Consider the following 14,031-nt stretch of genomic DNA (forward strand, 5'->3'; position numbering starts at 1 on the left):
GTGTCCCCCTGTCCCCAACCCCATGCCTGGCATGGAGTAAATGCTCAGTAGATGTTTACTGAATAGAATTGATAGGAGGCAACAGTACTGTCTTTCCCAAGAAGCTTAAAATACTTCACCTCTCTCATTTTGCCTATCCCTCTTCCAGTCTACAGAAGGTCATTTCATTAATATGTAGCATTTATATCACCTCTGTTCTGTATTGGCTGCTCTCGGGCATTCCCTGGACCGTGTGCCCGGGTAGTTTACTGTCTTGCCAGAAACTGCATGTCCCCTGAGATCTCTATGCCGCTTTCCTATTCAAGTCATGGCATTAAAGCAGGTGTGTTTCCCTTTGTTCCAACCACTTCTCCTTGGACATACTGTTCAAGTGGATGATTGAAGAATGCTCTTTAGGGAGTACAATTAGAAAAACAAACAGTAGTTACTATTTCTGTCTGTCTGGGCCTTGTTTTGTGCTTCCTCTGCTAAATCAATTCGATGACTCATTAATAGATCTATTTAGTTTAATCCGTTTGTTTATTTTACATTATTGACAAGGTAGCTGCTGCATTGCCAGGTCAGAGACTGACATCTGACCAGAGTAAGGAAGAAAAGGGATGTTGTTGTCATGGCCACCATAGCATCATGTGGTCTTTTGAGTATTTTAAGGGGAGTTTGAAGGCATTTTCAAGCCTAAATAAACTCTTGGAAATTTGCTATTAAATAGCAATCTTTCGAAGTAAGGAAAGACAGATGAAGGTCATTTTGTTTTATTTTGGTTGTTTCTCACAGGGAAACTGGTAGAGACCCCAAGACAATTACCTTTTCTCCTGAGCTGTGCATCCAGGCTGGGCACTGGGCCCTCCCACAGCGTGCTGCTTTGGAAGTTGCCAGGGTCCTTCTCCGGCACCACTAAAGTGCCTTCCCTCTACCAGGTTTCCTTCTTCCCTAAATAGGCTATTTTCCCTGAAACACCATTGCTTTCCTGTCAGCCCAGATTCATGACCTTAATCAAAAACTTCCTTTATCGGTATCTGTTTAAATTGCTCTAACGAGTTACCATTTGTCTGGCATGAGGGGGAAATTGAGTCTTTAAACAGGAATGAGTGTATTCCACAGCAATTGTTAGGCAGGATCGAATGTTTATTAAAATCCATAATTTATTCTTCTGTGTCTTTGCGCTGTTCACCTTGGTCACTAGTGGTTGGATCTGCCTGCCTTGTGTGTTGTCACTGTCGTTTCTAATCTTGGCATGTTTGCCCTACTGTTCTGTTGCCATGTGAAAAATTTTGTCAATCGCTGGAAAACCTCAGATTCTTCTATAAAGTGAACCTTTCTTCTTTAAAATGACTTAAGGGTAATGACCTCTGTCAAGTAGAGAAGAAATCTTAAGTGAAAACTCCAGTCTTTTGGGCTCGGGTAGGTTTTCGAAGGGGAGCTCCTGGGAGGTAAATGGGACTGCCGCCCAGCTTTGGCAAGGTCTTAATGAAACGAATGGTTTTAATAGACTGACCTTATTACTCCTGTGAATTTATATACTCATTACAAGAGCTCCTCTTTACTTTCTGCTACAGCCACAACAGTTGTCTCCTTTCATCTGACAAGAGTGGCCCCCAAGGCCCAGGGGTAAAAATGACTAGAGGCTGTGGTAGTCTGCGGCCATCAGGAGCGATCTGGGGGACTTTGTCCTAAATCACATCAGGCTAGGAATCGGCTTCTAATACCACACGGAATAAAGGAGAAGTAAGGCCAGTCTGTTTCCCCAGCATGCTTCTTGGTCTCACGAAGTAATGCCTAGTAGGATGGTATTTGAGCCTCCATCAACCTCCCTCTCAGGACCTGGACAGGACAGCTGTACATGAGGTGACACCTAGGGAAGAGGAATGGGTGGAAAGATCTTTGTGTCAGAGTCTGGTGTTGGAATTTTGCACCAGAGTCACCACTGATTTGCCTGATGAACCTTCCACCCAAATTTGTGTCTTTCTGTCATTTTGGTCCAAAAATATTATGAAGACAAAGAAAACAAAAAAATCTCTGAGATCTGAGGGTGGCAGGAACCCTGCATGCCCCGGAAGGATGCTCAAACTGTTGATGGGTGCCCGTTAATGGGTCTTCAGGCAAAGCTGACTGCCTGGCACCTCCCTAGAGCTGGACCCAGTGCGTACGCTCCTTTGAGGAGATACCAGGTTTCCCCAGGCTTTTCATAGACAGACCTATGAATCCCCAGACAGCTGGTGAAAGGAATCCTATAACTGATTTAACATTATAGCTTCTGGTTAATCGGGACCCTGGATCCCTGGGCTGCCCTGAAGGAAACTTTAGGATCCCTGGATCCCTGGAAACTTGAGGGCCGTGCTCAGAGGTGCCCATGCTCCTAACACCACCTCTTTCTACACTAGGCAGTACAGGTGGAAGGCATGGAAGCAACTGTACAAAGAGAACCTGCACCTTTGGAGGGTGGTTCTTTAGCATGTGGGCACTTTCAGAGCACATCTTTCTCCTCGCATGGGCAGTAAGAGATGAAAGGCCGGCGCCTAGTCTTCACCCCCTAGGAGGTCTTTCCCTCAGATCTGCTGTCCTCTGAAGATTTCTCTGGAAAGAAACCAATCTCTTCCTAAGCTTAGAATGGTACTTCATTTCTCTATAGCTTTATTATATTTTTTTTACCCTCATTTTCAAACTAATATATTCTTATTTCTCACATAAAAAATGCAGAAAAGTGCAAAACAGAAAATAAATATCACTTCACCTCTCAGTTTCCATGGTTACTCATTGTTAACATCGTGGGTCTTTCCTTCCGAGCCGCACGCTGGCACTCTGACGTGTGCTGCATTGGAAACAAGTCGGCTCCTTGTTAAGGGAATTGGGCAGCCACCTTATGGGGAGGGCAGCCCAGGGCCCTCATACACGGGCGTACTCACCCCCGTCCCTCCTTGCTAACTGCTTAAGAGCCAGGTATGTTCGTCTTAAGTTTATTCTAATTTTTTCACACATGTTCACCAGCCTTTTCTTTCTTTTGCAAAATATTATATCCTTAAAACATTTTTATTTTAAACATTTAACATATTTATCTTAGCTATTAGATTTTTGAGCCCTCTGAGGGTAGGATTGTTACTTTTGGATAGTACCCCATTGCGTATATAGCATGGACCTTTTATAGAGCAGGTCCTGAACCAGAGTTGTCTGATCTATTGAACAATATTGGCAGATCTGACAGGTGCCTTATTTCAGCCTACTGGGGCGGGGGGGGGGGTCTAAGGAGGGCCCAGTTCTCTTTTAGGATATAGGTATTCCATCCCTTGCTTAAACTTTTTGTTGTTTTACCTTTAAAAAAATTTCTTTTTAAAGACTTCATTTTTTTTAGAGTAGTTTAAGGGTCACAGCAAAATTAAAGGAAAGTACAAAGGTATCTCCTCTGCCCCCTGCCCCCACCCATGCATGGCCTCCCCCATTAGCAACGTAATCTCACCAGAGGGGTACATTTGTCACAACTGATGAATCCACATTGACACATCATTGTCACCCAGAGCTCTTTATCACCTAGAGTCCATGGTTTACATCCTGGTTCGCTCTTGGTGTTGTATACGCTATGGGTTTGAACAAATGTATGATGACACGAATCCTCATACTTGCGCTACCGTACAAGGTGTTGTAAGAGGAAGTACCTTACGGAGCTGTACCCTTAACTGGTGCTTAGCAAAGATGACAACCGGCTGAGAGTCCTTTAAATGCACTCCAGTGAGCACTTAATTTCTGTGAAGTGGACAGCCGCAGTCCAGGTGTGGGAGATGCAAAGTTGACTGTGACACAGTTCCTGATACTCTGGGAGTGACCCTGTCCAGTGGAGTGGCATGTGCCAGCAGCTGGCTTCCAGGCAATGCGATGAGTGCGAGCTGATGGTGTGAGTACTGTGCTGCCGGAGCACAGTGGAAGGCAGGCTCAGGCCTGGGTGCTGAGAAGACGTCGCTCTTCTAGAATGTCAGCCCTTGGCCAGCTGGTGTCTCGTGGGGACATGGATGTGCAGATGGGCTTTAGAGTTACGATGTATCGTAGTCCTCAAGTTATGAATACCTGAGTAGTGACCATCTGGGTGTATAAAGAATTGTTTTGCTGGCTGCCACCTGCACCTCTCCTCACTACCTCCCAAGCTTTGACTCATCTCTTCTCAGGGACTTACTTTCTTAAAGGGATTGTGCCACATCACTAAGTCCTTGGGTTTCTTTGTGTGTTGTCTTTTTTTTAATGTTTTAAGTTTTAACAGATAGTTGTTCACATGGTTCATAAACAAAAAAATATAAAAAGATATTCAGTATAAACTCTAGTGATATAAAAATGTAAAGTTTTACTTCTTTCACTTTCACTTGTTCCCAGTAATCATTTTAGTATTCTGTCTCCATGCCTGGATAATGTGTAGATAATCAATTTTTTTGGTCTTCTTGTATGTTTTTCCTTCCAAAAGCTCTTTTTGTAGTTATAAGAAGTAAGATACATATTCTTATTTTGCCTCTGTAGTCACAGGAGTTTGGTCGCCGTGCTCATGCGTGTGGCCTCACTCTCCTCTTATTCACGTGACAATGCCCTGGGTGATCTGTCCATTTTAGTACATAGGGCCCGAGTTCGCAACTGTTCTTGGGTCTTGGACCCTCAGTGCCGCCATAACTTTTTCATCATGCCCCTAGGCCAAAATAAATACCTAACAGTTCAGTTTATTAAGTATTTAGGTCTAAATAATAAGCATTTCTATCCTAACAGTAATAGATCTTTGAAAGAACAACACACATAAATTGAAACGTTTTTTATTTTATTCTTAAATAAGCACGATGACATATTAATAAGATGTGTATACTGTTGAGTGCTATATAACTTCTCAAGCCTTGGGATTAGATTGGACACCACCACCTTCATTTCCTGTTCTGCGTTCCTGCTTGCTTGGTATTTATACCAGTTTCAATGGGAATATGTAGAAATAGTTAACCAAACTTCTGAGATAGTCAATTTCCAAAGTTGGGTGAGTTTGTTTGAGAAATTACCTGCGTAAAATTACACTGGGTTGAAATAGCTTTCAAGTTAAGAGATTCACTTACCTATAAAGGAGAGGGAAAGAGCCAATCACGGTGAATCGCTAGACTGTGGATCAGCCTGCTTTGGACCAGGAGACAGGTAACCCACAACATCTCGCAGCTGCTAAGGTGGGTCTCACTCGGTGTCCTTTGGCAGCAAGGTTGTTGACCATGAAGATAATGGCTTAGCTCACTGGGGCCACCAGCTCCCCCCAGAGCGCCCAGGTGCAGCTCCTCTGTCAGCATTCTCCTCCCTGTCCTTCTTCTCTTTCCTCCTCTTCCTTCTCTTTTTCCTTCCTTCCCTTTGCTCCCCTCCCTCTTTTCTTCTCCCTTTTCTCTGCCTGTGAGCCAGCTTCTCCGGGTCTGTGCTATAGACGCACCCTCTTACTTGGAAGTTTGAAGGACTGAAAACAAAGGAAAGTAGGAGACGAAACAATCAGAAACTGTTAGTCTGACAATTGCATCTTCAATGAATACATTTTATATTTAACTCCTTTCATATACATTTAAAAAAATTTTTTTTTTATCAGTTTCAGGTGCACAAAACAAAGCAATAGTTAGATGTTTATCATTTATATCCCTCACACAGTGACAACCCCCCTCCCCCCATCCATTATCCCTCTGACATCGCACACAGCCAATACATTTCCACTGTCTCTATTCCTAATGCTGTACTCCGCTTCTTGTAAGTATATACATATATAGATATGTATATATATAAACTTGTCTATATAATGAACAATAATGAATGTCAACTACAAGTTTATATAAAAAGTCTATATATGTATATATATAAACTTGTAGTTGACATTCATTATTGTTCAGCTTCAGGTGTACAGTGCAGTGATCAGGCATCTACATCTTCCCTGAGGTGGTCTCCCTAACGAGACAAGTGTCCATCGGATATCCTACAAAGTCTTTACAACATTATTGATTACAGTCCCCAAATTTACATACATTATTTAATCTTCAAACAACCCTGTGAGGAAGGTATTACTATCCCAGTTTTGTAAGGGAAGAAATTGAAAGGATGGGAAACAAACTGATATTTTTGAGTTCCCATTGTGTGCCAAGTACAGTTAGGAACTTTTAGTGACTTACTCACAATTACATAGTAAGAGGTAGAGAATACATTTGACCCTGGGTCACTTAATGACCTTTGCACGTGCAATGCATATATAGTGAACACTAGTTAAATAAATGAAACTTGGACTTGAGGCTAGTCCATTTTGTGCCACAAACTCAGCAAAACATTTTCCTTTTTTCTTTTCCAGTATCTACCACAAGCCTAAGCGGGTCGGACAGCGAGACTGAGGGGAAGCAGCGCAGCTCTGACTCTTTCGATGATGCCTTCAAAGCAGACTCCCTCGTGGAGGGAACTTCTTCTCGCTATTCCATGTATAACAGCGTCTCCCAGAAGCTTATGGTATGTCAGCGCTGGGGTTGGGTTTCTAAAGCTCCAGCAGCAGAGTGAGAGAAGGGAACCTGTATTGGTATAATAAGGAGAAAAGTGATTTTTCATATACATTATTTAATCTTCAGACAATGCTGTGAGGAAGGTATTACTATCCCAGTTTTGTAGGGGAAGAAATGGAAAAGATGGAAGCAAAAACTTATATTTTTGAGTTCCCATTGTGTGTCGAGTACAGTTAGGAACTTTTAGTGACTTACTCACAATTACATAGTTAGTAAGAGGTAGAGAATACATTTGACCCTTTATTGAAGTTCAATAAAATGTATTAATGAACTTTGTACGTGCAATGCATATATAATGAACAATAGTTGAATAAATGAAACTTGGACTCCTGGAGGACGTGAATTAAGAATGAGAACTGCCACTTCTGAAGTCATAATCAGGATTGTAATTTGGGGGCCACAAATTTTGGGGAAGTGGAAGATGGGGAGTTTTGTCACTCAGCCTCTTTGACCTGGGGAAAGATTTGTGGCTACTGTAGGAATTCTGTCCAGCTCTTGAGCTGGTAATGCCCCTTCCATAGGCCCTCCAGGGGGAGTCAGACCTTCTTAGGATTGCACTTCTTAAGATCTGTGTGGTTTGGGATTTCTGATTTTTGGGGTGTGTAAACTGGGTCCAGTGACTCTAGATTTCAGCATGAGCTTATAGACAGTTGCGACATTTAAAAAAAATGATTCTGTCCTGGATCTTACAATACTTTACATACCTCAGTTTTACATGAAGCTATTTTTCAGTTCATCTCTTGATTTGAGTTCCTAGAGACTCTCATTGTCCTTGCCTGGTAAGGCTGTTTGACCAGCTGAGGGTAAGGTAGAAGTTGCCACTTAAAGTGGTTCCATTTTAAATTACATTCTCTTTATCAACCCTGCTATAGAACTACTTCTCACTTAATCAGACACATTAGCTGGAAGGGCAGTTGTTCAATGAGATTCATTAGGTACTCCTGGTACATTTAATTACAGCTGTGAGGTCCCTTCTCATTTATCCAACCTCTGATTGCCCTAGACCTTCACCTCCAGAATAGACGGCCCTCAGTTACTTATTCATGCTTCTTTATTAGGCTAGAGGGAAAGCTTTAGGCCTTACTCCTCTATATTTCTTAGGGTTTAGCACAATGTCTGGCACATAATAGGGGCTCAATAAATGTCTATTTGTTTATAGAACTGCTCCATGATTATGTTTATTTCTATGAATGTTCCCTTACTTCTCTCTTTCAGGCCAAGATGGGCTTCAGGGAAGGTGAAGGGTTGGGTAAATACAGTCAGGGTCGGAAGGACATCGTTGAGACCTCTAATCAGAAAGGTCGAAGAGGCTTGGGCCTGACGTTGCAAGGCTTTGACCAGGAATTGAACGTGGACTGGCGAGATGAGCCAGAGGTAACTGGGATGGGGGAGGAGGAGGCGGGAAAGCCACTTGTATTTTTGGATGCATGCCTTTAAGTAGTCATAGTAACAGATTAGAAGCCTCCAGAGGCCGTATGATGACGGTGCTTAGTGGAGATTGAGCTAGTTTCTTACACAGAAGGTCCTGGGGATGCCCAGATGGAAAATAGAAGACTGGGGTTGCGGTGGGGGGGGGGGGCTGTGGATATGATAGGACGTGGATTTGTTTCCTGTTGCTTTATATATGACTATCTAAGATCAGTAGGTAGAAGGTGCTGGAAGGCAGAGTTTGTCTCCACAAAGAACTTCAATAGCTGCAGCTTTCCGCTAGTGCCCAAGATCAGATACCTCACCAGGTCGTGTGTTCCCTCTGCTGAAAGGATTCAGTGAGAACCCACTCTCCCCTTCTGTGAGTGACTGGATTAGTTGCCATGTCTCCATCCTCCACAGGTTTATGATGTCCTGGTGTCAAACAGGTGTTTGTTTATGCCATGTGGCTTTTTTATTCTGGGTTTAGTCTGCTTACCTCCTTGGGTACCAGTTTGTTTTAAGCCTGAATACCAAGAGACTCTTATCCCTTTTCATGGCACAATGTTGAGATGCTATTCATTTATTTACTCATATGTCCTGCCTTATTCCACAAAGGATTTGAAGTAGGTATAATAAACGCACCTAAAAATAATGGTGAAATATTACCATTACAGAGTTGAAAGTAGAGAAAATAGAACACAAATGTCTCGTCTTCTACATAGTTGCTGTAATTTAGCTTCGTATGTGGCTCTGAACTCTGGAAAATTGATATTTTATTTGTCTCTCTGATGTTCTAGTTCAGGAAAAACTCCTGTGAACCTGTGCATGATAAAAGCCTAATAAGGCTTCAGAGTAAGATGCTGACGAGCCAAGAGCTAATGGGTCCTGGGGGGGGGTCCTGCTGTGTCGCCTTGTCGTTGTGAGGAGACGACACGGGCAGGGTAGCAGATGAGACGGTGCAGAATAGGGTAAATATTTGTAGTTGGGTGCTAGATGTAGGTTTGTACCTCAGAAATACTTGGTGCTTTCCGTGTCTTCATCTGTGTGAAAACAAGTAGAGTCCCGATCCTCTCAGTGGTGCAGAATTAGAACTAACTCTGCTGAACTTGAAAAATGAAATTTGCCCATAAAATCTCTGCTTTGAATGGAGACAGGCTACTGAAATTGTTTTTTGAGGCAGGGCTGTCTTAATTACCATCTACCAGAATTCAGTGTTTCTCTTACAAAAAAATGCCCTATCTTTTGGTTAAGAGTTTGGCTTCACTGTCAGATGGTGGCCACTTCCTTGAGGTAGATGAGTCTGGGTGGCCTGAGGTGATTATCCATTCCTGGAGTCGCCACAGGGAGCATGCTCAGTGAGTGCTGCGCCCAGGAACGTAGAGTACAAGGTTGGAAGCTGCGGACCAAGCCCACTTTGCAGGTAACCGTCATGTTCAGACTTCCATGGGGAGACAGATGGAGCCTGCGTTTTCTCTCCAAAGGGGCATCCAAAGCATAGATGAGCTTTGTTTTTTTTTAAGACTTTATAAATCACAACCATTTATGCTTAAAGGTGGTGATTTGACCAAGGGGAGAAGCCATGATTCACTGCCAGATTCACTGACGAAAGCTTCAGTAATTTTTCTTTTAAACTTTTTCTCAGTTGATGGTGGTTGGCTTGCCCTCGAGACCTTGCATTGTGATACCATTTTATGCCTTTCAGAGCGTGTAATATTACCTTGAACCACAATTTTTCAATTTGCAATGGTGAATATCTTCTCCGTACTTGCTCGGGAGGGACAGTGTGAAGCTGCCATGCAGGTTAGCCACCTTTTAGGTTTCATAATCCTCGTCTCTGCAGCCCAGTGAGCTTAGCCCCAGCTGCACATCAGAATCATCTGGGGACTTCTAAAAACGGACTTAACACCCAGTTGCCACCGCAGACCAACAGAACCATATACTTGAGGATGGGGCCCAGGCATCAGTACTTTGTAAAAGGACTGCAGATGACCCTCATATATAGCCAGGTTGAAACCACTGTGTTAGCTTGATAAGGAAAGTAAAAAAATTAAGAGGAAACAGCCTGAGAGATGCCAGTTTCTGCTCTGTCTTGGAAGGAATAGGTGAGGAATCCTACTTATTTTGTGAATAACACTTTGAAAGGCATCAGGAGATGACACTCATTGCGTTGAGTCTTCCTGATGTAACTACCTTCCCGCAGACACATGTCCTATGTGTACTGCTCTGTGTCCCTCCTGCTCCGATTGTAGGCCTCCTGGGACAAGGACCATGTCTCTGTCCCAGGAGACTCTGCATTCTGAGTACCTAGCCTTAGTAGGTATTCATCAAGAAATGAAACAACCTTTCATTTGGAACAAATGAAAGACACTTTGAAGGTTTGGGAGGTTTCTAGGTATTCAAGCCAGAATTGGACCTGGCCTTCAGACATTAAACTTCAGAATGCTGGCTCTCAAGTCTCATCTGACCACTGCATTTGGCCTCAGCTTCTGAGACCCGTCCTACTATCTCTGAGTCCCTCTTGATTGTTTTGGGGAAGCCCTGACGCGGTCCCAAGGGTCTGTCTCGCCTGACTGACTTGCCTCTCTTTTGTTTGTAGCCCAGTGCCTGTGAGCAGGTGTCATGGTTCCCGGAGTGTACCACTGAAATTCCTGACACCCAGGAAATGAGCGATTGGATGGTTGTGGGCAAGGTGAGATTTTGGGAAACTGTACCCTGAATGGTTGGCATTTATCTCCTGACTTTTCTCCTCCTTGGGTTCGGTATGTATGTGTATATGTATGAATGTATATTCACATGTGAAAAATGTGAATCTCACCCTTCTGACAGGAAAAAGCTGTGTCAGGAGGGTGTTTTAAGGGCTTTCCAGGTAAGCCCCTGGGAGATGTGGCAGACAGGGCTTTTTTTCTCCTCATCATTTAACTTGCAAAACGACCCAGCATGCATAACTTAGCTTCCTCACAGATGCTCTTTAGAGGAGCTTATTATACATCTGTGTGCGTCCTAGTCACTGCTGGGCACTGTTCCAGGTAGATGAAAAGACACTGTACCTGCCCTCAGAAAGTAATGAGGGAGTTGTTAGCAAGAGAATTTGTTTAATGTCCTTCGTAAGATCGTAAGAATAAAGTAGATAGCTACCACATCAGGATGGTCCAGAGAGTCGTCCTCAGAGTGTAGGGGCCCCCAGGGATGTCCAGGATGCTTTCAGGGGCTCTGCAAGGTCACAGTTATTTCAGAGTGATACCGAAAAGTTATTTGCCTTTTTCACTCCGTGTCTCTCACAAGTGTCCAGTAGAGTTTTTCAGAGGCTGTGGCATGTGAGATCACAACGAATGGAATGCAAACGTGGACAGGAGAATCGAGCCGTCTTCTATTAAGCCAGATATTAAGAGATTTGCAAAAATGGAAAACAGTGCCACTCTTCTCACTAAATGTTTTTTTTGAAATACAGTTATTTTTCATAAAAATGTTACTTATGTTAACGTAACATACTGTTCTTTTAATGGAATAAACATTTTTAAATGTTCTCAGTTTTAATTTGTCATAATGAACCTCGAGATGTAGATGTATTTATGTCTCCCGCGTAAATAAAAGCTCTGTGGGGTCCGCAGTGGTTCTGAAGTGTAGGACCTGGGAGTACCCCGTGTGAGCATGGTTAGTTCAGAGGTAGCCTCCCTCACACGTGAGGTTGGACTTGACACCCTGTGAGGCTCCCTCATGAGCTACCCGGTCAGCGCCTGGTGTCCTGCTCACACTCATCCCAGAGGCAGAGGCTTCCTGGCTGAAGGACAGGCTTCTGTCACAGGCGGCAGCCCCATCCTTCTGCCTCCACGCAAGGGACACACTACTTGACCATCTCCTTCCTGTTTACTCTTCTCAGCCTCAGAATTCCTGAGTCCATGTGGCTCTGTCAGAGCTCCCAGGGGGCTGCTTCATCTCAGAGCACATCCAGAGGGATTTAGGACTTTCTCGGTCCTGCCCTCAGGGGTTGATGTTCCTGGGCAGGGACCCTGATTTCTCCGTTCATCCCCCCAAATGCAGTCACACGTGGTCATTACTGATTGTTTTCTTTTCCCTATAGAGGAAGATGATCATTGAAGATGAAACAGAGTTTTGTGGGGAAGACCTGCTTCACAGCATGCTGCAGTGTAAGGTAAGGCTGTGGGGCTAGAACTGGAGTTGAAAACTGTGTGTGGGGGGCTGTGTGGGGCTTTTCCAGGTCTTTTGAGTCAGTTGCGGGGAGCTGAATTTAGCTGATATTTTTCCTAGGGATCAGATAGGTAGCTTGTACATTTCTCTAAGGTGTCCTTTTTTTTCCCCCTGGGGACCTGCGTTACAGTGTTGTGCGGTCCCTGTGGTTAATAGCCGGGAAAGGACCCATTTAACCTCATTGGGTGGGTTCATTGTAATCTTGAGGGCCCTGGTGTAATGAAAGGCTTGGAATCATTCTTTAGCATCAGATAGGCCTGACTTCAAATCCTAGTTTTTGCAACGTTTTTGCTGTGTGATGTTGGGCCAGCTGCTTTAGCTTCTCTGAGTTTCCTCACCTCTAAGATGGGGAGAAAATACTTCCCAGGGTTGCCGTGAGAATTAAATGAATAGTGAGTGGGAGGCTCCTAACACACTGGGTGAATGGTTGCCTTCCTTTGATGTCTCGTGGCCTGATGTGGGGCAGGAAGTACACTGCCTGGGGCAGAGGGAGCCACGGAAACCGAGGAGGAAGTGGGTTGGAGAAGCAGCAAAGCCTCAGACCAGCCTCACAGAGCTGATTTGTTTGGCAAGCAGAGCGTTGGGAATATCCTGACAATGACGGGTACCCATGTGAAGTGAGCCTTTTTGATTTCAGAGAAAATTGGAGGAGGGAGGAGGGATCCCTATTGTGTGGTAGGTGCCATCAGCAAACCCTGGTCTTGGGTTGTTTCCTCTCTCTGAGTGAGCCCCAGTTGAGTGAGCCTTAGATCAGAACTCTGGTCCCTTGGAAAGTCGACTGGAGTGGAGAAGCGGATTTGCTGTGAGGATTTGCAATGTCCAGAGGCGGCCGTGTGCATAACCACGGCTGCCATTTATGAACCACTTACCATGTGCCAGGGGCGAGCTTACATTTAATTTTTTACCATTTTACAGGTGATGCAGTTGAGGGTCAGAGTCTAGGGTCACACAACTGGTCATTTTAGAGCTGGGACGCAGAGGAGAGCTATGAGTTAGGCTCCTTAGGCTCTTAAGAGCCCTGTGCCATCGTGGAGGGTGGTGCTCCCCTGAGGTTCTGATTCTCTCTGTGCAGAGCGTATTTGATATCCTGGATGGGGAGGAGATGCGGCGAGCTCGGACCCGGGCCAATCCCTACGAGATGATCCGAGGAGTCTTCTTCCTAAATAGGTTTGCTGACATCCCCTCCCGCCTGTCCCACCCGCCCCCCGCCTGCCCCGATGGACTGTTCCACGAATGGCCTCAGCTTTCCATTCGTGTGGTACTGAGTTGCGCTTTTCTGTCTTGCTTTGTTGCAGGGCGGCAATGAAGATGGCTAACATGGATTTTGTGTTTGATCACATTTTTACAAATCCGCGAGACTCTTATGGGGTGAGAACAAGATTCTGCTTCTGAATTCATAGTGTTAAATGGGCTTAAGCCTCAGTAGCTCAGAAACTGCCATTTGTGCAATGCTATGTGTTAGAAATGTATTTTATGATACAGAGATTTTGCTTGGAGCTCCTCCAATAGGGTCCCAAAGGGCTTCCTGTGGCCCCAGGACTGCCCCCGGAAGCACTGTCTCTAGGGCTTCTGGCCCAAAGTCCCAGCCAATTCTGCAGATTCTGCTGCTCACTCCAGTTGGAGGCGCGCAGGGATATGCCTGGGTAAAATCGGCAGCTGTGGCATCTGTAGGCCTGGGGAGCAGGGAGGTGAGGCCATGAGTAAGAGCCTGGGCCCTCCTCCTGCCGTCATTGAACATACACTTATCCAGCCCCTCGTTTGTGCCAGGCTCAGTGCTAGGCCCCAGGAACAACATTCTGAATGAGATTGATGTGACCCCTTTCCCCATGTGTTCTGGACGTTCTGGTGGACGGGAGAGCTGGGAGGGTGCAGGGCTGGGATGTTTGTAAAGCCTTCC

At 44.7% G+C, this 14,031-nt stretch overlaps 1 protein-coding gene across 3 annotated transcripts in view; it reads left to right on the top strand.

Annotated features, from left to right (window-relative positions):
• Positions 1-14,031, top strand: part of CMTR1 (cap methyltransferase 1) — a 45,201-nt gene that overhangs the window by 4,968 nt on the left and 26,202 nt on the right. For all 3 annotated transcript variants that reach the window (XM_033102903.1, XM_033102901.1, XM_033102902.1), the window contains 6 exons: positions 6,317-6,468; positions 7,734-7,892; positions 10,525-10,617; positions 12,007-12,078; positions 13,207-13,301; positions 13,430-13,502. In XM_033102903.1, the coding sequence (XP_032958794.1) occupies positions 6,317-6,468; positions 7,734-7,892; positions 10,525-10,617; positions 12,007-12,078; positions 13,207-13,301; positions 13,430-13,502 (644 nt within the window). The remainder of the gene's footprint in view (positions 1-6,316; positions 6,469-7,733; positions 7,893-10,524; positions 10,618-12,006; positions 12,079-13,206; positions 13,302-13,429; positions 13,503-14,031) is intronic.

The sequence above is a fragment of the Rhinolophus ferrumequinum genome, chromosome 3 (assembly GCF_004115265.2).
Source record: "Rhinolophus ferrumequinum isolate MPI-CBG mRhiFer1 chromosome 3, mRhiFer1_v1.p, whole genome shotgun sequence".
NCBI classification, from domain to species: domain Eukaryota; kingdom Metazoa; phylum Chordata; class Mammalia; order Chiroptera; family Rhinolophidae; genus Rhinolophus; species Rhinolophus ferrumequinum.